The sequence below is a fragment of the Penicillium waksmanii genome (assembly GCF_028829765.1).
Source record: "Penicillium waksmanii strain IBT 27052 chromosome Unknown utg000001l:1.0-4852451.0:1.0-4856178.0, whole genome shotgun sequence".
Lineage (NCBI taxonomy): Eukaryota > Fungi > Ascomycota > Eurotiomycetes > Eurotiales > Aspergillaceae > Penicillium > Penicillium waksmanii.
The window spans coordinates 1890295-1917983 of NW_026643248.1; the positions used below are offsets into that span (position 1 = coordinate 1890295).

Consider the following 27689-nt stretch of genomic DNA (forward strand, 5'->3'; position numbering starts at 1 on the left):
CTCTTAACAACATTCCACCTCCTGCTTGCCTTTCCTAAACTTCCGTCCGGTGCGCCTTTTTCCGTCACCTTGACGCCCTCTCAGATTATTCCCTCAATTCTTGAGCTGCCGCATAGGACTTCTTCGCAGGTTCTTCCTCTTAAGGGGGAAGGGTCTAGGAGGCTTGGTCCAGTCAACTACGGTTGTGACACTTTTCGTCCTCCCTAAAACACGCAGTTGTGTTACTGTTGAAACCTACCAAACTTAATTTTTCTTTTATTATTTTCTTAATAAAAAGAACTTATCGTGCTGAGTCACAGCTGCACGGTGATGGCACCAACCGCGTGTGTTTCCCCTGCTGAATTATGCACCATCAAAAACGACCTTCGTCGTGATCACTCCGCCCTCGTCAATCATGGCGGGGATGATGTGTTGCAATCTCAGTTGACTGCCAAGGATCTTGTCCTACAAATCTTGAAGAAGAGGGCCGCCGAGGTGGATGTGGACAATTGCGACCCTGGAGAGGAGGATGCGTTTTATGTGGCGGATATGGGGGGAGGTCTACCGCCAGCATATGCGCTGGAAGATGAATTTGGGCCGTGTCAAGCCTTTCTATGGTAGGACCCTTTTGCCACATCTTGATGCATTTGTCGCCGAACTCCTCTCGCTAACATCTTTCTCCAGCTGTCAAGTGCAACCCGGATCCCGAGGTGCTTCGTCTCATGGCCCAGTTGGGCAATGGATTCGACTGCGCTTCCAAGTCGGAGATTGATCTCGCCCTCCAGACGGGCATCGATCCCAGCCGAATTATCTACGCCCAGCCCTGCAAGACTAAGTCTTACCTGCGTTATGCCAAGGAGGTTGGCGTGAAGCAGATGACCTTTGACAATGCCGACGAGCTGTACAAGATCAAGGCCACGTTCCCCGAGGCCGAGCTGTACCTCCGTATTCTGACCGATGACTCCACCAGCTTGTGCCGTCTGAGCATGAAGTTCGGTGCATCCATGGATATCGCCCCCCAGCTGCTCGAGCTGGCCCACCAACTCGAACTCAAGGTCGTCGGCGTTAGCTTCCACGTCGGATCCGGTGCCGAGGATCCGCGTGCTTTCCTCAAAGCTGTCGAGGATGCCCGCCTGGTTTTTGACCAAGCCTCCGACATCGGCCACGAGATGCACACCTTGGACGTGGGCGGTGGCTTCAGCGGTGACACCTTCGAGAAGTTCTCTGGTATCCTGAGCGACGCTCTGGAAACGTACTTCCCGCCGAACATTCGGATCATTGCGGAGCCTGGTCGTTACTATGTCGCGAATGCCTTCACCTTGGCCGCCAATGTCATCGCCCGTCGTGATGTTCCTGACCCCGCGGACCCTTCACGCGACGCCTACATGCTCTACCTGAACGACGGTGTGTACGGCAACTTCTCGAACATCATCTTCGACCACCAGCACCCGGTTGCTCAGGTCCTCTTGTCCGCGAACAACGCCTCTCCGAGTTCTGCGACTTCGGAGACCATCGCGTACTCCATCTGGGGCCCCACCTGCGACGGCATCGATGTCATCACCGAGCGCATTGATCTGCCCGGTCTACTGAACACCGGCGATTGGCTGTATTTCGAGGAGATGGGTGCTTACACCAAGTGCAGTGCCACTCGCTTCAATGGATTCTCCGACAACCACGAGGTGATCTACATCTCGAGCGAGCCTGGTGCCTCAGCGCTTCTCGACTACTAATCTAATTGAATTGGCCTTGGCTTCCCATCTCCATTTCGTCTGTTTTCGTTTCTGCCTTCGCATTTACTGCGGTCATTCATTCGCTATCCATGTTTTGGCCTGAAATCATTTTGGCTCTGATATATCTCCGAACGCTGTTAATCAAGTGTTGATTTTCTGCTTTACGCGTCCACCGCAGCGTTGTCGTTGCTTCTCCTCCATAAACATTCCTGGAGATTCGATAGATTAGATTCTACGCTGCGTTTAGAATTTACTCTTTCAGCGCCAGTCATTCGCTTCCGCGTAGAGCATCCATGGATTCGAAACTTTCCTACTAGTAGAACAGCTAGACTCGTCAAGGTTGTAGGGAGCACCTGGGCATTCTTTCGCCTTTGTCCTATTTTGAGAGCCTGGGGGTATATGTCAAATAGAGGGCCTAGTTATCGACAGGCCTACTTTCTCTTATATTCCATCTCTTCGTGTCTTTATACATCATCATCATGTCTATCATCTATTCTAGAAACCTAGTATCATCAACCTGTCCAACACGTAAATGCGAATCGGAGCCAGCTCCAGTTCAGACCAATCGGTTCACAACCAACTCAGCCTCTCCATCCTCAACAGCCTTAACCAGACCCCCAGCCTCAAGCTTCTTCTTCCACTTAGTAGACTCATACCGAGCCAAGATGAGAGTCAATCTCGCAACGACCGTCTCATCAGCGGATTCCGCAACAACAGTCGACGGCGTCGCAGTCCACCTCCCAAACGCCCAGTTGAGGATATAGTACCGACTAGCCTCATCGCCCGTATTCCTCGTCTGGAGATCATCCGAAGATTCAGCCGGCGGCTTTCGCCCCGAAGAGCGAATAATACCCTTGATGCGATAAACCTCCTCCCTCGGCGCGGCGGAGAGCAGATTCTCCAACGCCTCAACATCAATCGTTCTTCCGGGAGCTGATCCTTTCAAAAGAACCGACAACACTTCCACCTCGGACTGGTGATCATGCTTATGTTCGTTCCCATGACCATGGCCATCGCCATTCTGGGCAACGGCATCCTTCTCACCATTCTCCTTCGCAAACAACGCCCCATCAATACCAAGCAAAACTTCCTTATCCACAACACCGCGGATAGACTTGACCCACGGCGTCTCAATCTCCAAATCCCCAACCCGATCAAGACAAACATCAAACCTCTGCTCAGGAACAACCTCCCACTTATTAAAAACAATCAAATCCGTATATTTCGCCTGAATCTTCGCCGTATACGAAGTATCCTCATACCCCTCCCAATTCTCAACATCAATCACGCTAATCACGCCGTCAAGTACAAATTGTCCTGCCGAGGGCCCCTCGCGCGATAGCCGATTCACTTCCATAGCGAGGGTAGCGGGGAATGCGCTCCCGCTCGTTTCGATGACGATTCGGTCTGGCACGACCTCTGTGCGTAATTGTTCGAGTGCATCGCTGAGTTGGCCGACGAGATTGCAGCAGATGCAGCCGTTGAGTAGTTCGCGGACGCCGGAGATTGATTGGGCTGTTGCTAGTTGGGAGTCGACGGCGACGTCGCCGAATTCGTTTTTCAATAGGGCGAGGCGGTAGGTGGGTGGGAGTTGGGGGATTAGGTTTAGGAGGAGGGTTGTTTTTCCTGAGCCTAGGAAGCCGGTGACTATTGTCACTGGGATGGGGGCCATTGTTGAGGAGGAGGATGGGTGTTAGGAGTGAGTAGGAGTGTTGGAGGTTGAAAATGCAGAAATGCAGAAATACACCGGGGACGGATTGGCGGCGGGGGCGGTGGGGCACAAAAGTATACTAGAAGGACAAGGCAGTGTTGGGGCTGTTGATATAGGAGTAATTGAATATAAATGTATAGAGTAGAGAGCTAATATATCGAGAGCATTCAGAACTATAGTTCATATCAGAATGCTAGTAATAATCAAAGGTGGATATATCAGCCTTCTCTTTGTATGCCCCTCTTCCTCTTCCTCTTCCTCTTCCTCTGCCCGCATGGCATTGAAACCTTTCTTTCGCATCAACCACCACACAACCAGAAACATATGGAGATGAACTGCTCCACCCCCTCGTCCTCGTAAATAGACCTCACTTCATTTCCCTGACTCTCACACGACTGCAGATGATCTGTTTCACAAACATGGCCACCTTTGAACCACAGACTGTCTCCGATGGGTCCAACGACGTCATCACCAGGCACATTGGCCTTGCAAGATCCTCTCGTCTCCACGTCTTCCTAGGAAAACATGCGCCATGATCTCAGCCGAGATGAGTGATTCCTTCTGCCTGGTAATTGGATCATTGGATCGTCGCGAAACCTGGCCCACGCCTTGCATCGATGTCATAACCCCAACCCTGCCTACACCCTACTAAAGCTCCGTCAGCCCTACGTCGGCTCAGCCCTACCATCCCCTTTCGCCTTAGCATTGACTGCATCTCCTGGATAGCGGCGTTCCTTTCTCTTCCTTTTAATTTATTTTACCAATATATCACGATCCGAACCATTATGAGCTCTGCGAGCGACTCATTCTCGACAAACTCCCCCGCCGAACAGAGAAATCATGACGTCGTGCACGCTGACTCGGAGTCGCATCAATCCGGGTCCGAAGGTGTCCTTGCGAACGTGAAAGAACAACTCAACTCCGTCACGGGTGGCCGGTCCATCTCCGAAATCGGCAGTGAAGTCTCATCTGTTGCTAGCGAAAAGGTTCAAGACGCGAAGGAAACTGTCCTCCCTGTTGCGGAGGAGGCGATTCACACCGTACAAGCGCAAATACGGTCTTTGGCGGGGGTACGAATGAAAATGACGGGAATGGTACACTATGAGACCTTTTTGTTGCTTTGAATAGCCTAGTCTCGCATTGCTAATGACTTTTTTTCTCTCTCTCTAGCTATCGATCCCACTGTGGACGCAGCTGAACAACAGCGAGTTGACCAGTTAGACACCGAGCGCATTTGCGATTTCTTACGAGAGAAACATATGAGTACGAAGCCGCCGCCCTCGACAAATTAAAGTATAGCGAGGCGTGATGTTGGTGTTCTGTGATAACTCGGTTATAAATATATGATGTCCCTGCATGGATGGAACTTCAGTTCGCTGAGCGATCTTGGGACTGGTTTTGTAGGATAACTCTACTTCTTGAGAATGTATACAATATAACATTTTGACACTTGTACAAAGTATCGGAAGAAACTGAGCCACTGATGGTACTACTATACAACTTGAAACACCAAAATCAGAGAAGAGCCCTAAAGCCCGACTCACGACTGCGATCCAATCCCAAAAAGTCAGCCACGACTCCAAGATGATCAATACCCCAGAATCCCTCAGTCTTGCCCTCAGCATTCGTGCACTGGAACCACGGGAGATCGAATGCGCCCTCCTTGAAAGATTTGTCCGTATTAGCAGTCAAATCAGCCTTAACCTCGCCTTGGGTCATCTGCAACAACGTTAGAACAAAAAAAACCACATAACCACATCATAGAACAATTATCGAGGAACCTACCGCTGACAGCACCTCCTGTGTCGCCTTTTGACCAAGAACCGTTTCAAACACGGGGGCAAATCCCTCAACATCTCCGATCCGGGTGTTCTCATCGACCCAGAACGAACGGTAAACTGCTTCAATGACAGCCGGAAGCTTCTCGGGGAACTTTTGCGAAATGGCACACAGAGCGCGCTGGACCGCGAGTGTTTTCGGGGGAAATCCTTCGGGGAATTTCTCTGTCATCGGGACGTTGAAATACTTTGCCCATCGCATGCGCTCTGTACCCATCCATTTATCCTTGTCTGTGTAGGAGCTGTTAGTAACAAATAATCAAAGGGGGTAAATATTCCAAGACAGAGAAACAATCCGGGCTTGGCAACCAGGCGTACTTTTGATATTTATAGGAGGAGTATTGTTACAAGCATGCATCAACCCCCCCAAGGAAAATCGGGACGTAAGTCACATTGCATTTTGCGAATGTGGACGAGTTCTAATTATTCGCGTTAGACGTCATACTCAAACCGAGGTGTGAAGTTGGAGAGGAGAAGAAGACTTACCTTTAATACGTGGAACGCGATGTATGCAAAGGGGCTGACAATGTCAACATAAAGAGTAATCTGTGGCACTGCCATTTTAAGATCGGATTGCGCCAGAGTAGAGCTATGGTTCGCAATGCTGATTTGGCAGGGAATAATTTGGAAAGGAGATCACTCATCATTCCGAGTACGCTTGGAGAAAGCCGAATCCCCGCATTTGGTGATTAGTCAGCAGTTATCAAATGATGCCGAGGTACATAGGAAGTTCGTCGGTTAGGGAGGATTTTAAGGCGAGCAAATCTGAGATAAGTTTAATTTAATGACATTGCACATTCGAAAGCTGGAGCCAGCGAGTGTCTTAATTATTATCCGCTCTGCATTTTGCATTGACACACCTGCAGCACTCGTTGCCCGCCTCGCAGGGTTCACTAACTGTATCGTATAGTTGTTTCAGTATATGTTTTGACTCGGAGGAATCGACTCGGTTTTGGAAAAATCGTTTCCTCCCTTCTTTTTAAGGTAGTATATCTGCCATACATGAGTCTCCGCGGATTGTGGGTGTTGAATTGGGCGCCCGAGTTCGTGGATGCGGCGCTTGTGAGAAGCGTGAGGGCAGCGATTAAGGCAATACTGATAATATTCATGACGAGAGCCACCAAGGCCTCTGGAAATGAGGCTTGACGGGCAGAAAAACTCCGGTATAAGAGGTTTGTTCGACACACCTACACTAACCGTGGGGGCTTCTTATTAATTCATGGGGTATCACGATCTACATTCCCTGCTTTCGATTCTGGCATTCCACTATAAAAATTCACTTAATTCCAACGTCATGCATACTACTAGTAGCGAGCATCAATTAATTGAAATAATTCACGGTCATAAGCAATCATCTAAGTAAAGAGTTGTTTTTGAAAATCTTATCAATGGACAGTGATCTATACTGGCTGGGAAGAGAAGCTCAAGACCAACAAATTATATTGATACATGAAATCTGCTTTTGAAACAAACAAACTTAGTACACGTATCTGAAATAAACGTTTTCCTTGTCCGTCAGATCTTCAAAGCCTAATCGCACCCGCTCGGACTCTGTTAAAGCAAGTGACTCCCGACGTTTATTTTCGCGCGAGCAAACAACATAGAGAAGAGATGCAGACGTTATTGTGATGCAGTAGCTGTTAAATATTAGTTTATCAATAGAAGTATACATTGAGTAACGCATGGTATAACTGACCAAATAATCAAACCGGTCCATAGCTCTGGGTAATGCCGATCCTTGGTCTGGCTGCGTATCAACTGGGGACCAATGATGTTGCCCACGCAATAGGCCACAAATATAGCCGATGCAGTAAAGCTGCGCTTTGTGCTACCTGCAACATTTCCAGCTCCGAGCGAGATGGTGAGAGCCACAACGGGCCCGAAAAACCCAAGCAGTGAATAACCGGCGACTGGTACAGCTGGTTTGTAACCCCAATCTGATTTCCAGATCATGATGAATCCGGCTATTACCGGCAGGCAGCATGTAACCAAGGACAATACTCTGATATTACGATACTTGGAGCATAACCAACCAGTCCCAATGATTCCTATTCCTGCTATTCCACCCAGGGGAAATTGGAACAGAATGCTTTCCAAGGTAGAATATCCGAATGTTGACACGATCAGTGGGCCAAAGCCGGATACCGCACCGTTCACAGTATATCTGTTTTTTCTACATGTTAGACCAAAACCCAATAGCCGGATTGTCTGACTCACGCAGAAATCATTGTTATGCAGATCAGCCAAAGCTTGATGTCCAACACGGATTCCTTGATCTGTGATAATTTGATTTTCTTGTTGTTCAATCCAGTTTGACCAGTTCGTAGCCGCTCTGTGGCCACGATTCGCTCCTCCGGGTCCAAGAACCATGCGTTAACAGGCGAATTTGGGAGGAAGAAACACCAAATCCCGAAAAGGAACGTCAACGCTCCAGCAAGAATGAAGACATACTGCCACGGCCGTAAGGAGCCCTCCACTTGGGCGAACCCATAACTAATGGCGCTACCTATAATGGTGAACCAGGCAGTCCCTGACCACCACCAACTTTGCCGTAGAGCCTGCTCTGACTGGGTATAGAAACCGCTAACTGTTACCATGAAGCAGGTCGGAATAATTGATTCGGTGAAACCTGACAAATAGCGATGTAAGAAGATGAGATTTTAACTGCTGATACTTTTCCGTACCTAGAAAGAATCTCTGTGCAAAGAGGCCTTGCCAAGTAGTGACACCTGCCGTGGCAGCACATGTGATCGCCCATAGTATGACTGTTGGGCCAAGAATATATCTTGTGTTGAAGTATTGCAGCATGTACGTCAGAGGATAAGAGCCGACCAATTGGCCAAAATAGAAGATAGAAGTTGCCCAGCTCAGTCTAGAAGTGTCGGTTATAGGAGGGCTGACAGAGGTATCGGTGACAGAGAGTTGAAGGTCTGCGGTCATTCCGAAGAGAACAGCATTACCAAGAAGCGCCTTTGAAGGTAATTCAATCAGTACTTGGCCTCTACTGCCGGGCCTTGGAGAACCCTTACTTTATCATAGTAGACTAAACCATAGCCTGTAAAATGTAAGCTCCGGTACAAAAGGAGGACTCGGTGGTCTTAGGGTGAGACGTACCGATCACCATTGCAGGCATGAGAAACAGATCTATCTTCCTCAATACCTTTTTCTCTATTTCCGGATCGATTGTTGTCGCTTCATATCGAAGGTTGGTCGTGTCGACGAATATGTTCTTTTCAATGGCATTTACGTCGAGATCCCCGGAGGGATCAGCAGCCACGTTGTTTTCCGGCATGCCGAATTAATTCTCTGTGCTCAGATGTCACGTTCAGAAATATGAGCCAAGACAAGCTTAGGTCTAGAGCTAGGTAAGATGTGTCTCTGGTTCAAGTCGTAACATTGGAAGCAGTTCGTATTCACAGGGTTCGGATAATCGGAGGCAAGAGGGAGAGCAATGGGGCAGATTCAATGCGAGCCTCGAGCAAGTTGCGTGAATGCAAACTCCCAAGCTAATCAGGACGGAAAATAGCCAAAGCGGACGATTGATTGGTGTGCACAATCTTAGGAATGACACCATGTCCTGACTCCTTATATCTCCGAAAAATGGCCAAGAAAGGCCAGTCCATATTGGGCGGAGGTGCGGGGCATTCCAAAGCGCTACAATTTCTTCGGGAAATATTTCCTTTCCGTGGGAAAATGCAAATCCAAGCCTAGCTTTTGGATGGGCAAAGGCAACCGATAGACTTTGAGTTATCATGTTTTCATGCGTGGTGTCAACACACCAAGATCTTTCAGGCATTGGAACCGTGGTAGATATCGGGATCTAGTGAACAAGGATTTGATCCAAATGCCGAGACCCCACTTATTCTCCGAGACGGAATATGTACTAAGCTATGGGGATTGGCCGACTACCGGCTCGGAAGGATTGTAGAGACCATCTTGCACCATGATAGTGTCCATAACACAATTTTTCCAAATTCGATCGACCTGGAGGTAAACAGGAGCTCGTGGTTGAGTTTACTAAAGCAATCGAAGATGTTGGTAAGTTGAGCAGTAATTTCCAACGTATTCTTGATTAATCAAACGAATTAATTCTGATACGAGAACCTGGCAGGATTTTTCTATGTCAAAAGCCACGGCTTGAGTAGAGAAGATATTGATCATCAATTCGGGCTTGCAAAATCAGTCTTGCTACTTCCAAATAAGAAAAAGCTCAAATACCGTGCCGCTCTTGAGCAAGGCGACTACAATGGTTGGAAGCCAGCTGGGACAAGAAATCTCATACCTGGCATCAGGGATAACTTTGAGATCTACAATATTCCGAAATTTATATGCCTGCTCCGAGCCACACAAAAAGTAATCCACTCCGTCATGCAAGACGGAGCAATTTGACAAATTTATAAAAGCCTCACCATGCAATGGTTTCCGATCCATCCGCAGTGTTATCCTCGCTGTCGATCGATCAGTGTCAACACTCCACTTTTTACCGCATCCCTGGCATTGTAGCACGCAAGACCCACAGCCTTGGCTGAATATTTGTACCCAATTCCAGAAATAATGAGCTCCGCGTTGTCACTATCAGTCCGCAATTCGCAGGTTTCGTCCTCCTTCATCAATCCGGAAGCACGAGCAGAAGTTCCTTGACGCCTTTCCCTGAAGGGATATATTCCAACTCCGTCGTGTTCGGTAGAAAACCTTGGAAGTAGGTCACGGTGGGAATGTAACCCTCGTGGGGGATCTAACTGTCTGGAAGACTAGTGTGGAAGAAGATGATCTTATTCTCCCTCTCCTTCTGTAAGAGATATCTCTGTAGTCACGTGCTGGATAAGCTAAGCTATGACAGGCAACCAACATTTTTAACTTGTGGTAGAGCTGGCTCGGTTTCTGCACTTTTTATCATATATATCATAAAGCTGAACCCAGATGTTGTCACTCGTAGGTGAGTTGAGCGAGCTGTTCTGCCCTTTTTGGGGATACCGGCAAGGGAGGTGGTTAGTTCTCCATCGACGCTTGTAGAAGATATGTTGTTTTGCCCAGGTTATGACATCCGCGAGTGTCTCAATGGTGTTGTTTATGCCAAATCTCCAGTCTGTGTAGATACGGTGCTGTGTACTTCTTCGGTGCTTTTTCAAAAGTAGGACCTGTTGCAAGCCTAACATGGCGAACGATCTATAGCGTGCAAGGGGGAAGAACCATCCATGCCGCCTAAAGCAGCTTCTTTTGGAGCTCATTAAATACCGGCAAAGTGGTCAAACTGTCAACAAGCTGACCCGGGCAGACAAGGGTCTTGGAAGGATCGACGGCTTGAAAGTACGATGCCTTTGTGATATCCTCGTTTGAATGCATTGACAAGATCATCATGACGAAAATTTTCTCATAGCCAGGTTCTCTTGGCAATCGCGAGGCAAACGTGTTGATGCAATCTTTCGGGATTGTTCCACTTTGAGGCAGTTCCAGGATGCGTCCCGCAGGCAACATAGCTGAGTTTGCTCTGTATTGAACTACCATTTGACGCCGCTTGATTTCCCTCGCGACTTTGATGAACTCTCTCCGTACACTTTCCGTGTGCGAAATTATGCAGGCCCAGTCTAAGGTGGAGTGTTCTCTTCAGCATTGTGCTCATTCCCGCTTTCATTGGCCCTGCAGTTTTTAGCGGAATCCTCTGCATTATTTAAATGGGGCTGCTACCTCTTATCCAGGTCCTGGGATGTCTTTCCATTCTCCGACGACTCTGAGCGGAACCCCGGCTAAGGTTCGTGAGGTGTCTGTGGTACATCGCCGTCGCGTTCTTCGGGTCAAGTATGTCGGAGTGTAGGCTGTAATCACAACACACAACTTGGTGCCTTCTTGGAGTCAACGACAGGTGCCTTGGTATAAGGCAGGTGCCACTGGTTTGTTTACCTTTTCGTTGCTGCCAGTTTTACTTGTAAACATGGCAACATTCACATGGAAACAAGTGTACTACCAGTGGTATCTCTCCGGCAGGTGCGAGTGCAGCATCCCTACCATCTTCAACTTCCCATATAAATCCCAATCCCAATATAACTCCAGTCAGACTCATCCTTCTTACAACTATCGGGCATCTCCGGGGGTATAATGGCCTCTGCGCTCTTGACATATCCAGTGGTTGCAAAAGACTCACCAGCCATAGCTACACTCATCGGGGTATAAGAACCCTCATTTCGGACTCGCCCTTCGGGTTGCATACAAAGCCGGGACCGCAACAAAATCACACAATGGTGTCCAGACAACATCTGAAGAAGATGCCACTGGAATCAAAGCCGAAGCAGAGTTTCTTGTGGCTTCAGTCGACCTGAAATGCATGGAATGTCGACCCTGATCAAACTTTCGAAAAGACACAACGGATACACTTAGCAACCTTATGAGTTCATTTCGGGTCCTCTGTTTCTAGGCCGGTATGCTGCCAGTGCCCATAACCCTCTTCCTTCTCTTAGTTCTGGGAGGTGCTTCCATCCGCCAGTGAGTCCATTTTACCTGTAATAGTGACAATGCCGGGTTATATGTTTCTGACAAAGTAACTAGTCACTCTTCTCACCATGCACTCTTCTCACTATGCCGACGAGACCAACACCGTCGCTAAGAAACGTGGAGACTCATTTCGATTGCCGAAGAAAAGAACACTAGTCGTCGCCCCGGTCCTACGGCAATGGACGAACCTACCCACGTTACAGGCACTTCATCTTCAAGGTGCCGTTTATTCAAGCAATACGAAGCCCAACGCATTGTCGCATGATCGACCCGGCCCAGGCCCCCGGGCTAGTTCTACGCTCTAGAGAACTTGAGCTACCTCCGTCAGGATATTCTTACACTGGGAGATAGAATCGAGAACGCGCCTATGCTACCATGACCCCCAGCCGGGCCATCTCTTAAAAAGGCCATACAGACAAGGGAATCGGTCGAGTCCCGCTCGTAAAGAAAAACCCCCCATGCACTTACGCAGCACGTTCCGTCCATACTTGAGCTCCTGAGATATTGTCCAGGCGATCCTGCAATTTCACCAAAACACTATACTGCCATCCGCAATGGGTCAGTTGATAGCCTCTCATTCCCTTACTCAATCTACTTTCCCCGGTCCAACCTCCGTTTCTCCTCATTTGCCGTCCAGGCTGGGCTGGATTCTATATTTCATCCTTGACTTTTTCTTTCACTTCTAATCTCTCTCTTCAAACGTGGCCAATGATTGAGAGTGGCCAATCTTACTCGGCTTTGGGTTCTTACATTTCCCCCGGATATTGACGACCTGGTACAACTTGTCTTTGGAAACTCTTAAGATGACTTTTTGCCATGCGTTTCAATCTTTACCTTCTAAGATACTGGAGCGGGCTTTTGAACCTCGGTCGGGACATTATGGCCTTAGTCTTAATATTGTATCACCATTACTGCAGGAGAAAAAACTAGGGCCAAACTGGTAGCAGAACCACCAGATCTTGAGACTTTCAACTGGCCCAAGGTTCGTGTTCCCCAAGTTCCTCAAAAGCATTACTTATAAGAAGCATAATAGGCAATGGGGAACCTCGCGAAACCCGTTACCAAACAATTCAACAGATTCCAAGTTTAGCGCAATCCCCCCCCCTTTCAATGGAGTTAGAAGACTGGCGTGATGGTCTTTATCTAAAGAAGACTACGTTAATTATAAAATGGCCCGTCCGCTACCATCTACGGCTGTACAACCAATTCGTTTCTGAGAAGGACACTTCCTGCCGCCGAGAAAAACTATTGCGGTACCGAATTGGTGTTCTCTTGCATCGCGTGGGATGTTCGGAAACTTAAGTCTTGGATTGAAGCGGCGAAGGAGCCCGTGGTCATCTATACAGATAAGTTTCATCAGTCTACCTTGCGACCCCTTTGTCGACCGCATCTCCGGACAAACTAAATTGAGCGTCAGGTACGGGAAGCTCGATACCTACAGCTGTTTGATATCAAGACTTAGCATCGGACGGGCGTAACAAACCGGGTCGCATATGCACTTTCTCGCTTGCACACGATGGCGCCGACGGCGGCAAACTAGATGAGGAGGACATGGATGCCGGTCCTGTCGTCCGAACCAACCAACTCGACTTCGACTAGGAGGTAATCTACATGTCAGAGCAATACTTATACGACCACGTACACCTGGGCAGACCCGCACTGATCAGCCATTATATTTAACCATCTCCATAACACACCCTCACAACCGTTATACCATCCATGGATAACCAAGGGTACTGGGACATATACAAAAATATCAACATTCCACTCCCCAAGAATAGTACCATCCCTCACAACCAGCTAGACGCACACTGTCAGCAAATTCTCAGGCACATCAATCTGTTTAGCACAGACCTACCCAAGGACCACATCGAGACAGCCCGCTATACATACTACGCCCTCTACACTTACGTTAACACCAACAGTAGCAAGGTACTCAAGGTACTCAAGAACACTGGTCTAGATGAGGATACAATCATTGTTTTCACTGGTGATCACGGTGACATACTTGGCGAACGCGGTCTGTGGTACAAGATGGCCTGGTTTGAGAACTCCTCCCGAGTGCCCATGCTCTTCCATGCTCCTAAGAAGTTTACTCCCAAGCGCGTCTCTGACCTCTACGGTTGAGATAAAATTAAACAGCGATGTACTCTGCTATCAAGAATTTTCAGGAACAAGATGACTATAAAATTAAAGTAAGAGAACAAAAAGAGTCAAAAATTCCCCGTAAAAAATAGTAGATAGAGAAACGCAGATTCCGACAGAGCGCAAACAATGACAAGCATAATAACACCAAGGCCAACCAAGAGCAGATTTAGCAAACATGGTTTTATCGCTAGTCATAGAAGGCGACAACCACGCTTCGGTGGCGGCGGTATGGCTGCCGGGGGTTCCTATATTTTCACAGTAGAGTTAGAAGAAAAACTTTCAGAGAAGAAAAATTCCTACAGGCCCCCACCCCAATGGAGAGAAGCCAAACATACCGATGCAGCGCGCTTTCTCCCACCAGACGAAACGCGTAACGAGCAGGAAGTCAATCCATTGACGTCCTCATCAGAGAGCACTTCATTATTGCAACCCTCAACCTTTACACCACACTTGAGCATAACGCTAACAGTGCGCTTGCGGCCTTGATCATCCGTCAGGCCATCGGCCTGTTGGAGAGCTTTGAGGATGACAGAGGCTAGTCTGGCAGCTTTTGCCTCTCTATCTTGTTTCCGAACCAGAGATGCACTGGCGTCATTTTCGGCTTCGGAAGTCTGGCCTGTTGGGGGCTCTTTCTTCGAGATAGGTTGCGATGTTAGGGCTAGAGTGTTGTTGTTGCCCACTACGTTGATGGTTGCATCGATGGTTATTGCGAGCGGGTTGGGCTCGTCCGTGTAAACGATGTCGGACATCAATTCTGGCATTGTGACTCTAGGTGGAGGTAGGGGGGTTGGTGCTGTATGGTGGTGGAGGTGGGGGTGTAGAGTTGCTGCGGTTTGTTTGGGTTTCCATGAGCTTTTGTAGTAGGTGGCGGAGGGGGTCTGGCGGAGACATAATGAACAAGCAAGCGCAGTCTTGAGGGAAATTCCGTGCGAGTTTGAATAAAAGAAGTGGTATTGTTTATTCAAGCAAAGTGGTAAATGGTTCTAAGGGAAACATGCATCCCAGCAGGGTTTATGTACTGCGAAATCATCACGCTGGCTATGGGGGAAAAAATCAGGAAAAAAGAAATGGACCAATCAGTGATGAACCGTGGACACGATCGCACCATTGATGAATAAATGAGGTACTATTGTGCAGGGGGCTGGATAGACCTTAATAGGGCGGATTGAGATCTCAATGGGTGGACGTTGATTGTTCTTTCGGGCCTCAATGGGTGCACGTGACCCTATTGTACCCCGGATATGGATGCGTTGTTTGGTCACAAGCAAATCTCGCCCTCGCCGCGGAAACAGAATGTCGGAGTCCGTCGCCGGTCAAATGGTCCGTTCATATGCAATAATCCTTCATAGAGCGCATTGCTGTCCCCCGGTCCTGTTGCGATGGTACCAGGTTGGGCAGGTTCTTCCTCAGCCAGACGGGTCTGTTGAGCAATCACTGGCGTTTCCTCTGGCCGGAGAAAGCGTCAGGTTTTCTGCTCATATAAAAACATTGGTTGTTTTGGTACTAGGCCCCGCCGACGGGGAGGGAAGTCTCCTTACTCGTAGTGTCGGACGGCGTGGCCTGGTCAGGGATCGGTTGACCTGGGTAGTAAGGCCCACCCGGGTGAAGGGATTGCGCGGTCTGTAATCATATTAATAAGAATAATGGCCGGCATAGATCGACATGATGATACCGGAGTTTCTGCCACGCCTCGCTTGACAGCCAAACCGTTACGGGTTGCTACTGACTTCGCGAAATTCATCCCCTTCCACCTCTACTTCACGATCACGAATCCGACGCATCAAAGCAAGGAAATTGCTTTGCTGGAACTTTTGGTTTTGCTCGTGACGAACGCTGTCGAGAAGTTGCCCTGCTGTCTGAGCAAGAGCATCGGCATCGTGAGCCCGCGTCAGTGGGTCTTGCTTGTCGGACTGAGCGATAGTATCGGATCCAATGCGGGCAGTGTCGGATCTGAGATCATCGAGGTCGGGAAGAACAGTTCCTGGGTCGGCTTGACTAATTTCGTGCAGTGGCAGTTCGTTATCAGTTTTGACCTCGGGTTGTTGTAGCTCGTCCAGATTAGCCCGGGCCTGGTCGAATGCGGCCTCAAATGCAGACTCGTCAAATTGCTCCACGGGCGCTTGATGTTGCTGTTGAGGTGCATGTGACACTTGCTGCATATTCATCGAGTTATTGTACATGGAATAGTTCGGTGCAAAGGACGACTGGAATCCGCGGTTTGCCATCGGCTGGGCTTGCATATGGTGAGCTGGGGCGGGTTGTTGATGCTGGTTCATAAACTCATTATGCCATCCTCTTTGGGCTTGCGCAACAGGGGGTGTGTGTATTTGAGGTGCTGGTGGGCCGGAGATATTTAGGTTTTGGAAGTCGGATGCCCAGTTGGCACTCGGGTGCTGTGCATGATGAAGTTGTGCTGGTCCGCCAAGCTGTGCTGGATGTTGCAGCTGTGCTGGATGTTGAATGTCTTGTATTTGGGGTCCTCCGAGGTTGGCTTCAAATGCAGCAAACTCGGGGTCGAGGATTCCATCGCGGGGGCTTTGAGAGCGGAAACCCTGATCGTCTGAATTAGTACTTTGAATCTTTACACTGGAGAGCCTTACATACCTGAGCAGAAGGTTGCCTGGATGTAAGCCGGTCTTGCTGAAGAGTCCGATCAACAGAGGTATGCTTCTGGAAGTTCTGAAGCGCATTCGACGGGCCACATAGCGCATCGCCCATGGTGTCGAGTATGTGTAGATGGTCAAGACACAAGATAGAAGCAGTTCAAGCAACGAGCTGGTTTCGGGACAGCTGCGCTTTCAAAGCAAGGTATCACACGAATATAAAGCAAACCAGGGTATCGACAACTGCAAATATACAACGAAGACGTGAAGTGTACAAGACAGGAGAGTCGCCGCACCGCGGAGAACCCCACGGTTACCGATGGGCCGAGGCACGTGCCCTGGGTAACGTGATCCGCTTAGTCATTCTGATAAGAGATAGCAATGCGGCCAGGTTGTTTGTAGGCTACGTCGGCCCTCGCGCAGCTCCCTCAGCTCTATTTTGCGACTTTCATTACCCCACGCGGTCCTGATAAAATGGTGCGCTCTATTCAATTTCCAGTGGTGGTGTTTATGCTAATTCTTAATGTTTAGGCGGCCGCTCAGGTGATTTCCAACTCGGGGCACGAGGACATGATTGTACGTTGTGTTGAGCTGGGGGGGTTGATGGACCATATTCAACATCTCCGTCGTGGATGAATGCGATTGAGTTTAGCTGACAATTCGATTCTGTTTGTAGCATGATGCCGGTTTAGACTACTATGGTCGCAGGCTAGCTACCTGCTCTTCCGATAAAACGATTAAGATCTTCGAGATTGAGGGGGAATCGCACCGCTTGGTGGAGACCCTGAAGGGGTGAGCATTGCCTTCCAAGCAAAGGGACACGGAAAGAATCTTGAAAACTGATCTGGTCTTATTCCGAATTGTTAGCCATGAAGGTGCAGTGTGGTGTGTCGCATGGGTAAGTGGGATGTCCCAAAACAACCTCAACTATCTGGATCCCAGCGCAAGTGTACTGACAATGATTCGTTTCGCTCGCAGGCTCACCCCAAGTTCGGCACCATCCTCGCTTCTTCCTCCTACGACGGCAAGGTCTTGATCTGGCGAGAACAACCCCAGAATGCCACCTCCCCCGTCGGTGGCAGCACATGGACCAAGGTCTTCGACTTCTCCCTCCACACCGCTTCCGTCAACATGGTATCGTGGGCCCCTCATGAGAGCGGTTGTCTCCTTGCTTGCGCCTCTTCCGATGGCCATGTCAGTGTGCTCGAGTTCCGTGACAATAACTGGACCCACCAGACCTTCCATGCTCATGGAATGGGCGTGAACTCGATCAGCTGGGCCCCCGCTGCTTTTGCGGGTAGCCTGATCAGCTCCAACCCCGGCCCCGGCCAGCAGAGACGTTTCGTGACAGGTGGAAGTGACAACTTGGTCAAGATCTGGGACTACAAGTATGTGCTTATGATATACTATAGATACGATAAACCCTCTACATACCAGCAGGGCTCCATGCTAACACTTTTCCCCCCGCAGCTCTGAGTCCAAGACCTATAACCTCACTCAAACCCTGGAGGGCCACTCCGACTGGGTTCGCGATGTCGCTTGGTCCCCTAGCATCCTGTCCAAGTCTTACATCGCCTCAGCTTCGCAAGACAAGACCGTCCGCATCTGGACTTCCGACGCATCTAACCCGGGCCAGTGGGCGAGCCAAACACTCGAGTTCGACACCGTCCTCTGGCGCGTGAGCTGGAGTCTGAGCGGTAACATTCTCGCCGTCAGCGGTGGTGACAACAAGGTCAGCTTGTGGAAGGAGAACCTCAAGGGCCAGTGGGAGAAGGTGAAGGACATTGAGGAGTAATTTGTTTCTTCATTTGTCTCGACCTGCCTATTCCCTTTGTCCATCCCATAATCTGTGTTAAAGACCTTTCTTTTTTTTGTCTCCTCTATCGCTATAAATTTCCCCCCCAAGACGAAAACCTCATGAGACTCCTTCAACCTTCCTCAAATAAAACCCTTATCCTTTCAAATCCCCATTCCCACAAATAAAAAGCCTGTGGATCACCGTACCTGTTCGAAATCGCTTGTACCTGGGTAGCCACGGAATAAGTTCCTACAGGTAGAATGGCGCCTCCACATCCCAGAAAATGAACGGCCCTCGACCGCTCGGGTCTTTCATATCCAACCATCGTCCCATCATGATCCTGCCACCGGGAAGAAGAATCGCCTCGTACCCGTGAACCCAGTCTGACGAATTTATATCTTGCCCCGTAGCAATAATGGCAAAGCAAATTCGAGCCCAGCCCGGGATACCGCCATAAGGAAATGAGATACCCTCCCTAAACCCGAATACCGGGTTCAAATCGCTCGTTTGGCCGTAGTAACCCTGTGATCCCTGAAAGAACACGCGGTGAATATCCGGGTCCTCGCTCGTGGAGATCAAGTTGTTGCATTCTGCAGGCCAGAATTCGTCACCGGTCGTCTGCAAATCCAAGGACTGCTTTCCCATTAGTATGTTACCAATTATTGATTTGGGGCGGGAGGGTGCTAGAGATAGAGACTCCTTACCAGGATATCAATTAAGTGAGACGCAATATCCGCGCAAGTCTGGCCCGGGTTCTTGTTCAGCTGGGTTCGTGTTTGGGGCATAGGATGGAGGCATGCTGGAAATGATGAATATTGTGAGGAGGTATGTAGATATCACTGGTCCAAGTGAAAATAAAACTCACAATAATAACCGATCCAGGAAGAACTCAGCTCCGATTCAATAGCACCGTATCCCTTCCGCATCTTAGGCTTGTTGTCTTCGGCCAGATCCTTGAATGTGAGGTAGAAAGACATCTCTTCGGGCTCCAGAAGGTGTCGCTGCCAGAAGCTGCGGATATGCAATAGCTTGATGAGGTCGAGGCTATTGTGTGTGATATAGGGGCCAGTCGGCTCACTTCCGAAGGAGTAAGCTATAGCGAGCTCATAGTCATATCGGGAGCAGGGCTCGGAAACTTCTCGGTGTAAAGCCAGGGCAGTGAGGCACTATATCGAAGTAACCTTTTTTAGTTTTCGTTCGTCTCCCTTGATATTACTATTGCCCAACTTACCAACTGGATGGCGCAGGTGAACTCGCATGACCTCTGCTTCTTTGGTTGACTTAGAAAATTCGTCTGCGACATGACTTCTCGCAACCTGTTGTATGTTTTTGGACCACTGGGCTGGATAGGGATTGTCAAGGACTCGACAAGCATGGTTTGGATGACTTCCAACCACGCCTGCTCCTTCAGGTTTGTCTTTCTTCCGCGAAAGTCCATCCGGTGTGAGAGAATAATGGCACGAGACTTGTATTCATATTCCAATTCTTCCATGTTTTTTGCTGCGGGTAAGTCGTAATTTGCTTCGAAACGAGACCTCCAGATGCCGGTCGACGGTCCTAAAATTCTGGAATGCATCTCTCTGCAAGACCTGGATAGATTGACAACGTCCCTGTCATTCGGTAGAAAGCTGGCGATATGATGGAGGATCTATTAGACTCATCAATAGGCCATCCCAAACGAATAACGCATAAATAATCTTCATATCAACTCAAGTTACCTCGTTCGGGGCGTCCAGAATGAAACTGCGAGGGAGGGAGCTTGAAGCTCCAACCTTCGTAGTTGAAGACTTAGGTCCTTTGTAAGCCATTGATTCCAAGGTTGTGAAGTCGAAATATAGATCGATGGAATGTCAACTTGAAGTGGAAGAATGTAGAAGAAAGCAGGGTGAGGTCAGGTATGAAATGTATGTGCTGTATAGTATTGGTTGTATATGCTGAGAAAAAAAATGAAGTCTCACTTGGGCGACCGATGAAGTGAAAGATATCGTACGCATGCGACAGTCCGCGAGAAGCACAGCAGCAGCCTGGCCCTGCCCGGAGCAACCATTTCCATGGCAGATCCAATAATCAATCCGAAATCATATACAATCTCAACCACGCTCCTTTCTAGGTTCGGGCTATGCGCCCGGCCTTCATTATGATGATCACTTCAGAGAATCCAACAAGATGTCAGATTGGATATCGCCATAGGTCGTCGAAGCAAGTCCAAAATCAATAGCCGCTGTGCTATTCTATGTATGTTTCATGCTCCGTCTTCGTCGCAAACTCTCCTCGACGCCCCAGCCCTCCGCCAAAAGGCCCTTGACATCTTCCAGGCCCATCCCACTCATTTCTGGGTAAATTGCATGAACTGCCACCCAGCCCACGGCACACACACCAGCGTAGATGACGAATGTCCAGGTTGGAGAGATCCACCGCATCATGGGCAAGAAAGTGAGGCCGACGACGAAGTTCGATCCCCAGTTTGTCGCTGTAGCCAGAGATGATCCCAGAGATCGGACATTCAAAGGGAACAGCTCTGCCTGCTGCCATGGCACATTTCCGAGTCCGAAGGCGTAGGATGCAACGAAGACTGCCAGGCAGAACAAAACCAATAGAGGAGAGTTTGAGTTCGCATTCGGGTTCGTCTTTTGCGCGCTCTCGGGTTCAAACGAGATGTCCATGGAAGAAAAGACCGCCGCACATGCTATCAGCGCGAGAATCATCACTGGAATCGAATAGAGGAGAATGCGACGACGCCCGATCTTATCAATCAGTCCGAATGCAAAAAGAGTAAAAACAAAGTTGGTGACGGCCACAGTGAGAGATGTCAGCGTTGGCGAAGAGAACGCAAGCGCGGTAAAGATGATGCCTGAAAAGTACATCAGGCTGTTGAACCCGCACAACTGTTGAAGGCCTTGAAGCATCATTGCTATCGTCAAAGCCCTCCTATTCCCGCCGACATAGAATAAGTCATGAGTTCGCTGAGACGTATCATGGAACCAATGCATATTCGCATCTGGAATTTCACTCTGGCCCATTTCCTCCGCCTCTTCTTCAATTTCTCTCCTGATACCGCGAAGGACCCGGCGGACTCCTTGATCCCGATCAGGACAGCCATGATAGATGCGAGTGAGGACTTTCGCCGCTCTGTCCTCCGACCCGGCCTGTACAAGCCATCGGGGTGTCTCTGGTAGAAAAATGAGGATTGCAAATTGTAAGAAAGCGGGTGCTGCTCCGAGGCCGACGATCCAGCGCCAGCCTCCGGGCATTTCGGAGAATAACCACCCAACAATATAGGCAACCACCTGACCTCCGGTGATGAGCAAGGATAGAACAGTAACAAGCCGCCCTCTTGCTTGTGTCGGCGCCACTTCTGAAATATATCTAAAAGCAAAAATTACCACATTAGTCGAAACCGTGGAATCATACAGATCGAGGTCCCAAACTCACAAAGGCGTAATAGCACTCGCGCTACCAACCGCCAACCCAACAATACTGCGGCCAAAAATCATTCCCCCGACCTGACTTGTAAATGCCTGAGCCAAAGCGCCGAGCGCAAATAGGGCATCCGCAGCAAGAATGACTTTGCGCCGACCATATTTATCCGCAAGCACTCCGGTAAACGGACTAGCGACGAGCGCAAACAAACTCGTGCAAGAAGTAATCAGACTCTCGTCCAGAGTTGTCAGTGGTCGATTCGAAAGATCGGAGCCGATCGTCACTAATGTAGAGGAAATAACGCCGGTGCTACAGTTCACAGGAACAAAGGTCTCGTCAGCCCTCTGCCAGTTTCCCTCCATTTTCTGTGTACGCAGGTATGTAGTATGTACTCACTCATATCCAAACAAGAGACCACTAATTCCAGCAGAAATAGTCAAGATCCATATGAACCATCCGCCGGGGTATTCAAGCTCAGGCGCGAGATCGACGTTATCGGCCGGATCGGGAGAAAGGTCCCGGTCATGGTGGTCGGTCGAAGTGAGCAGCGGGGCGTTGGGACCGGCGTGGTCTGCCTCCTCGCGAGAGCTCATGTTGCGTGACTCTCTGTTCTGTGAAACATCCAAATGTCTAGAGCCCTAGCTTCATGGGTGACACTGTTAGGTTAGGGGAGGAAAGTCAGGAGCCTCGCAGGTCCCCCGGTTTCGAAGCATCGATAGCCGATAAGCTGGATTGCCGCGGACCCACCCCGCCTGACCTTTTTCCGTCACCGTCACCGTCAGCGTCACCCGTCACTGACTACATCTATGGGGGTGTTTTAAGTAGGTTAAGTATTTTGAGCATTTTGGGCGTTTTAAATTGCATTTGATAGATATAGGCCCATACACAGACACAGATATAGACAGCACTTTTGATTATCTACTCTAAGCTTAGTGCTTGGCCACAACACCCGCCGCATCAGCCTGAGCGGTGATCTGCTTCTTATAGGCCTTGACATCACCGTCAAACTTGTGCACAGTTCCCTGGTCACAGACCCAGAGACTCTTGCAAACGTTCTGCAACATGGTCACATCGTGAGAAACCATGACAACACCACCCTCGAATCGCTGCAGCGCTTCGGAAAGCGCATCCATACCCTCAATATCCAAGTGGTTAGAAGGCTCGTCCAGAACCAGGATGTGAGGGTTCGTCAGTGACAAGCAGGCAAATGCCACACGGGACTTTTGACCTCCGGACAGAAATTCCATCTTCTGTAGACCTGTCATACCGGTGATACCGAACCTATGAGTGATAAATATGTTAGAATTTAATTAATTCGGCGAGGACGGCATTAGTAGCCATGTGTTGGGGAGGGGGGGAGGGATTTTAACTTACGCGCCCAGGTGTCTGCGGTACTCCTCATCAGACCTGCCGGGGTAAGTCTTAGCCATGAAGGTGACGGCACTGGCGTTCATATCCAGAGCATCAACGTGATGTTGGGCAAAGAATCCAATGCGCAGTCTGGAGTGGGTGGAGATCAATCCCTTCGTCGGTTGTAATTGATTCGTGAGCAGTTTCAGTACCGTTGTCTTACCCGCACCGTTAGGTCCGACAATACCGATACGCGAGTCCAGCTGCACATCCAAATCGACATCCCTGAGAAGCGGCTTGTCCTTGGTATATCCGAAGCAAACGTCGGACATCTGGACGATGGGCGGAGAGAGCTTCTCCACCTCGGGGAACTGGAAGTGCACGGTGTACTCGCTCTCGGGAGCCTCGAGGACGGGCATCTTTTCCAGCTTCTTGATTCGGGACTGGGCTTCTGAGGACTTGGCGGCATTGTAACGGAACTTGTCGATAAAGGCTTGCAAGTGGGCTCGCTCGGCCATCTGCTTCTCATATTCGCGCTTGGCGATCTTCCTCCGCTCCTCCTTTGTCGCGTAGAAAGACTCGAAGTTAGCACCCCGGTAGTAATCCAGACGTTCGGAGTGCTGGTGGACAATATCCGTGGCAACTTCGTTAAGGAATGCACGATCGTGAGAAACAACCAGGACAGTACTGGGGTATCCTTGGAGGTAGTTGGCAAGGAAAGTGATGGACGGAACGTCCAACATGTTAGACGGCTCGTCAAGAAGCAGGAGATCGGGCTCGCAGAATAGGGCTCGCGCCAACGCCAGACGCATTCGCCAACCACCAGAGAAGGTCTTGGTGGCATATTGTTGTCGCTCAGCAGAGAAACCAAGACCAGCCAGAATACTGGCTGCCCTGGACTCTGCCTTGTCGGATTCCATTTCTGAAAGCTTGGAATGGATATCAGACAAGGTGATATCCAAGCCTTCTCTGTCATTATCAAGTCTGGCGGCATCCTTAGATGTATCTGCCAGCTGAGAGCGCTCTTCTTCAAGAGCATTCAATTGCGATGTGATCTTCTCTTGCTCTTTGAGGAGGTGCTTGCGCCACACATCTGCATCCAGGACAGCTTGGATTGCCGAGGTATCATCGCCAGTAATCTGATAAAAATGGTTAATAACCAGCCTTTGCCAATTGGAGGGCTGAAAAAATCATGACATACCTCTTGTTCGACGTGGAGAATAGAAACGTGCGTAGGCACGGCGACTTCTCTGCGACTCAGCGCACGCAGCAGTGTAGACTTACCAATACCGTTCTGACCAACAAGACCATAACGACGACCGTAGGCAAGGGTGAATGAAGCATCCGTAAGGATACGAAGACCACCAATAGAGATATCGATATTGTCCAGCTTGATATCCTTGCTCTTGGCCGCGGAATCGGAGCCCAGCTGCAGAGGATTGACGGCCATGTAGAACTCCTCGTACGACATGGCCTCATCGGGCTGGCTAAGCAAGCGAGAAGACTCATATTCAACGTTCTTCATCTGCTTCTTCTCCTGCTTGGCGCGAATCTTACGCTCGGCCTTCTCAAGTTTCTTCTTATCAACCTTGGACTCGACCTTTCGCGCATTGGCAGATTCCAAGTCCACGTTGCCGCTCGTCAAACCCAGAGTAGAAGACATGTTCCGCTGCGAACCAACATTGATGGTTTGGTCCAGTTTCTTCGCCGCGAAGGGCATCTGCTGTCTTTCCATGTCGATGCCATTCGAGGAGCTGAGCGTTGTAATGAACTTCTCGACCAGGCTGGTAATGGCGTCACGATTCTTGTCCGAGAAATCTCCCGAGGCAGAGACGAGCAGCTCAGTGACAGACTCGGCGGCCTCGGCCAAGGGGGAAGGGGCGTTGGCATCTTCGACGTATTGGTGGGAGGCGTGAGTCAAGTATCCCTATCTTGTGTGAGCTTCTGCGCAGGGCTTGCAAAGGTTCTTGGACATATTTGCGATATGACATACCACCGAGTATTCGGAGATCACACGGTCCAATCCGGGAATCTGAGCTTGGATTTGGCCCTCCATCTTGTTCGGCTGAGTCAATTTCAGGACACTGCGGTCAATAATCCAAGATCCCGGTTCAGGATCAGCAAAGCGTCCACTCAATAAGGTCCACGCGCTTTCTGGGGTAATTCGACCTCAGAGGGGCGTGTTTTTCGAGGTGCGTTATCGATAAGGTCATGTGATGCCCACCGCCCTCTTTCCTAATTGGGTAACACTCAGATAGTGCTTTAGTACTGCTGGAACAGCATAACCTTAGGAACAGTCAGTGGGAATTCCATTAGTAGTATCTTCACTGGCTAGAATATTCAACATGTTTTCGTGTGGCCTTGAATCTAACCAGAATTTTGCTACACGTACCCGATCTACACAATTCTCCGGCTGGCGAGCCGAACAGCCACTTTCTACAGGCTGTCAGGCTCGCCAAGCTGACCGCCGATGTGATGGCAGGTGCATTTCAAACCACAATGGCGTTTGCTGTGAACGGACCTGCATGAAACAAGCATAACACCACCACCAAGCCGTGACATAAAGCCTCCCAACCTTACCACAAGTTCAGGGTACCAGAGTACATAGGCTCAGACTCTCGATAACCTCATTATCGCAAAGCGGGGTGATATGTACATGGTTACAGCGCCCACGGCAAAGATTGACTCGCCAGAAACCCTACTGGGCATACATATGTACGTAATGTAGAGAATTTACTCGAAGCAATGCAGCCCCGTGACGAGACCGCCTCTGATCGCCCTGAAAGACATTTTAGTCGCAGCTGGTGAATACGAAGTGAGTTCTTCTGCGGTTCTCCAGTGGAGTCACGGATGCTGCAATGACGATCACAGGGCCAGCAAAGCTTTCTTGTACGCCAATCGTGATTTGAGGCTGTACTTGCAGATGATCTCGGTGATACTGTTTTGGTTTTTCCCATTCGGGCTTGTGCTCGTTGTTGATGGCCTATATGGGCGGAGGAGATGCATGTTTTAACGCTGCGATTCTCTCAAGGATGAAGGACTATCTATAGACAGATTGGGATTTATCATGTTTGTAAGGGCGTACAAAGTAAGTCGCACGGCAGAACTCCTTCGGTTACCTATAGTATTAGACTCATCTACGTTGTTTCTTTCCTCGTTCGCTGGTTTGTGATGAGGTAATGTACGGTGATTAACTTGTCCTTGTCCCATTTCCGAGTATTTCGGCCCTGCCCTATCTATGTATAGCGGCACGGCAAAAAAGGCATAAAATTGTGACTAGTATTTGCAGAGACGGCCCAATGGCGCAATTGGAGAGTTTGAAAAACCAGCCGACGGTACGAAAGATATCTCAGTTTGGTCTACTCGTACATCTCTCGGCCGGGGCCAGATGAAACCGATAAAACGGATATCGACAAGGCTCTCGGTGGTGATCCTATTGGTTACGCCAAAGGTAACGATGTGTAAGAATAGATCCCGTTCGCGTTAATTGCTTCGGAATACAGAGGACAGGATACTCCGTCCTCCGTACTACATACACAACGTCGCTTAATTCCTAGTAAGATGAGCATTTGCACGAGGTACAAGATCAATTGTGGGTCCAACCCTGGCGCCTGATTCCAAGGATATCCCTGTCAATCATTTGTATAATGAACATGATTATTGACCTTCCCTAGGCGACGACTGGTCATGTCGATCGCCAGCGAAGGCGACAGGGTTCGCGCTTTTCGGCGCGTTCCCCGACCGGCTGTGATCGTCGTCCTGGAAGCTGGGAGGTGAGAGCCATGGGCACGAGAAATGAAATGGACCACGAGGTGGTGATTTTCTTTTTTTTCTTACCTTTCTTTGTTCGCAAGCTACTTTCTGGTACACTATGTAATCAACTTGAGCTAGAACCCTATCTGACAAAAGGTAAGCGATACCGATTCGGTAGCAAGAACCGATTGTTGTTCGTGTCTGACCCACGGGGGTTTCCCTTTCATTTACAAGAGTGGGGGAGGGCCGATGACGATAGGGATCTGTGTGCTATCGAATCTATGCCAGGTTTGTTTTGTGGTCATCAAATTGTCCCCAGTGTTTTTATTTATTTTTCCCAGGAGTGGTTCTCTACCACTCCGTTGGAACGGGACCCGCTTAGGACGGAGATGAAAGCAAAATATCGAACCCTCGCCGTGTGATCAGCACTCACAAAGAACGGATCGAGTGGATGTCGACGGAACTTCTCGAAGAATGGAAGATGTGGCGGACGCAAGATGAGAGATGCTCGACATGGCACAGGTGAGCACAGGTGAGCACAACGTGTCTAGCCTCGTCTGCCCAGTCCCACTCCACTTCCCCTCAATGCGGTGTGTTTGGCCTGAGGAGGCAGGATCATGAAAACATAGAGACGGGTTGGGGATTGGACGAGTAATGTTTCAGAATTGGCATCTCGCGGAAGGGCAGAAGCAGGTCAGCTTGCAGCGAATGCACAGGCTAAAAGAAGCAGGCGCTTTACCTCGGGAACGGTTCGTTGTCCAGTCGGTGGACACAGATCGGCCGCACTGGGCCCCTGCGATCGCGCGAGTGAAGTATCCTGGCAAGGCTAAGGGGGCCGAAGACGCGATCCCAGCCAGCCGAGACGAGATATGT

At 49.5% G+C, this 27689-nt stretch overlaps 14 protein-coding genes across 14 annotated transcripts; 5 read left to right on the top strand and 9 right to left on the bottom strand.

Moving 5' to 3' along the window:
- Positions 1-309: 309 nt before the first annotated feature.
- On the top strand, positions 310-1709 carry N7481_000667 (type III PLP-dependent enzyme; the record flags this gene model as incomplete). Its single annotated transcript, XM_057259886.1, has 2 exons — positions 310-580; positions 664-1709. 2 exons carry the CDS (start codon positions 310-312, stop codon positions 1707-1709), a joined length of 1317 nt encoding a protein of 438 aa, XP_057127718.1.
- A 556-nt stretch (positions 1710-2265) lies between these two features.
- Positions 2266-3381, bottom strand: N7481_000668 (CobW-like GTP-binding protein; the record flags this gene model as incomplete). Its single annotated transcript, XM_057259887.1, has 1 exon — positions 2266-3381. The coding sequence occupies one exon, from the start codon at positions 3379-3381 to the stop codon at positions 2266-2268; it is 1116 nt and encodes a 371-aa protein (XP_057127719.1).
- Positions 3382-4205: 824 nt separating this feature from the next.
- Positions 4206-4712, top strand: N7481_000669 (uncharacterized protein; the record flags this gene model as incomplete). Its single annotated transcript, XM_057259888.1, has 2 exons — positions 4206-4490; positions 4554-4712. The coding sequence occupies 2 exons, from the start codon at positions 4206-4208 to the stop codon at positions 4710-4712; spliced, it is 444 nt and encodes a 147-aa protein (XP_057127720.1).
- Positions 4713-4935: 223 nt separating this feature from the next.
- Positions 4936-5819, bottom strand: N7481_000670 (putative 2-hydroxychromene-2-carboxylate isomerase; the record flags this gene model as incomplete). The annotated part of the gene is made up of 4 exons (XM_057259889.1): positions 4936-5139; positions 5206-5500; positions 5607-5677; positions 5745-5819. 4 exons carry the CDS (start codon positions 5817-5819, stop codon positions 4936-4938), a joined length of 645 nt encoding a protein of 214 aa, XP_057127721.1.
- A 916-nt stretch (positions 5820-6735) lies between these two features.
- Positions 6736-8550, bottom strand: N7481_000671 (MFS general substrate transporter; the record flags this gene model as incomplete). Its single annotated transcript, XM_057259890.1, has 6 exons — positions 6736-6895; positions 6955-7422; positions 7476-7887; positions 7943-8228; positions 8288-8313; positions 8373-8550. The coding sequence occupies 6 exons, from the start codon at positions 8548-8550 to the stop codon at positions 6736-6738; spliced, it is 1530 nt and encodes a 509-aa protein (XP_057127722.1).
- A 1910-nt stretch (positions 8551-10460) lies between these two features.
- N7481_000672 (uncharacterized protein) lies at positions 10461-10733 on the bottom strand (the record flags this gene model as incomplete). The annotated part of the gene is made up of 1 exon (XM_057259891.1): positions 10461-10733. One exon carries the CDS (start codon positions 10731-10733, stop codon positions 10461-10463), a length of 273 nt encoding a protein of 90 aa, XP_057127723.1.
- Positions 10734-11812: 1079 nt separating this feature from the next.
- Positions 11813-12049, top strand: N7481_000673 (uncharacterized protein; the record flags this gene model as incomplete). Its single annotated transcript, XM_057259892.1, has 1 exon — positions 11813-12049. One exon carries the CDS (start codon positions 11813-11815, stop codon positions 12047-12049), a length of 237 nt encoding a protein of 78 aa, XP_057127724.1.
- A 1414-nt stretch (positions 12050-13463) lies between these two features.
- Positions 13464-13871, top strand: N7481_000674 (Choline-sulfatase; the record flags this gene model as incomplete). Its single annotated transcript, XM_057259893.1, has 1 exon — positions 13464-13871. One exon carries the CDS (start codon positions 13464-13466, stop codon positions 13869-13871), a length of 408 nt encoding a protein of 135 aa, XP_057127725.1.
- A 317-nt stretch (positions 13872-14188) lies between these two features.
- On the bottom strand, positions 14189-14653 carry N7481_000675 (uncharacterized protein; the record flags this gene model as incomplete). The annotated part of the gene is made up of 1 exon (XM_057259894.1): positions 14189-14653. The coding sequence occupies one exon, from the start codon at positions 14651-14653 to the stop codon at positions 14189-14191; it is 465 nt and encodes a 154-aa protein (XP_057127726.1).
- A 742-nt stretch (positions 14654-15395) lies between these two features.
- On the bottom strand, positions 15396-16610 carry pex20 (the record flags this gene model as incomplete). The annotated part of the gene is made up of 3 exons (XM_057259895.1): positions 15396-15512; positions 15620-16444; positions 16497-16610. The coding sequence occupies 3 exons, from the start codon at positions 16608-16610 to the stop codon at positions 15396-15398; spliced, it is 1056 nt and encodes a 351-aa protein (XP_057127727.1).
- A 359-nt stretch (positions 16611-16969) lies between these two features.
- On the top strand, positions 16970-18290 carry sec13 (GTPase-activating protein SEC13; the record flags this gene model as incomplete). The annotated part of the gene is made up of 6 exons (XM_057259896.1): positions 16970-16972; positions 17027-17071; positions 17172-17287; positions 17363-17393; positions 17474-17883; positions 17966-18290. 6 exons carry the CDS (start codon positions 16970-16972, stop codon positions 18288-18290), a joined length of 930 nt encoding a protein of 309 aa, XP_057127728.1.
- Positions 18291-18542: 252 nt separating this feature from the next.
- On the bottom strand, positions 18543-20101 carry N7481_000678 (uncharacterized protein; the record flags this gene model as incomplete). Its single annotated transcript, XM_057259897.1, has 5 exons — positions 18543-18926; positions 18998-19092; positions 19159-19459; positions 19525-19941; positions 20012-20101. 5 exons carry the CDS (start codon positions 20099-20101, stop codon positions 18543-18545), a joined length of 1287 nt encoding a protein of 428 aa, XP_057127729.1.
- A 423-nt stretch (positions 20102-20524) lies between these two features.
- On the bottom strand, positions 20525-22306 carry N7481_000679 (putative MFS myo-inositol transporter; the record flags this gene model as incomplete). The annotated part of the gene is made up of 3 exons (XM_057259898.1): positions 20525-21659; positions 21726-22022; positions 22110-22306. 3 exons carry the CDS (start codon positions 22304-22306, stop codon positions 20525-20527), a joined length of 1629 nt encoding a protein of 542 aa, XP_057127730.1.
- A 336-nt stretch (positions 22307-22642) lies between these two features.
- On the bottom strand, positions 22643-25119 carry N7481_000680 (putative AAA family ATPase GCN20; the record flags this gene model as incomplete). The annotated part of the gene is made up of 4 exons (XM_057259899.1): positions 22643-22994; positions 23088-24202; positions 24265-24990; positions 25057-25119. The coding sequence occupies 4 exons, from the start codon at positions 25117-25119 to the stop codon at positions 22643-22645; spliced, it is 2256 nt and encodes a 751-aa protein (XP_057127731.1).
- Positions 25120-27689: the final 2570 nt, after the last annotated feature.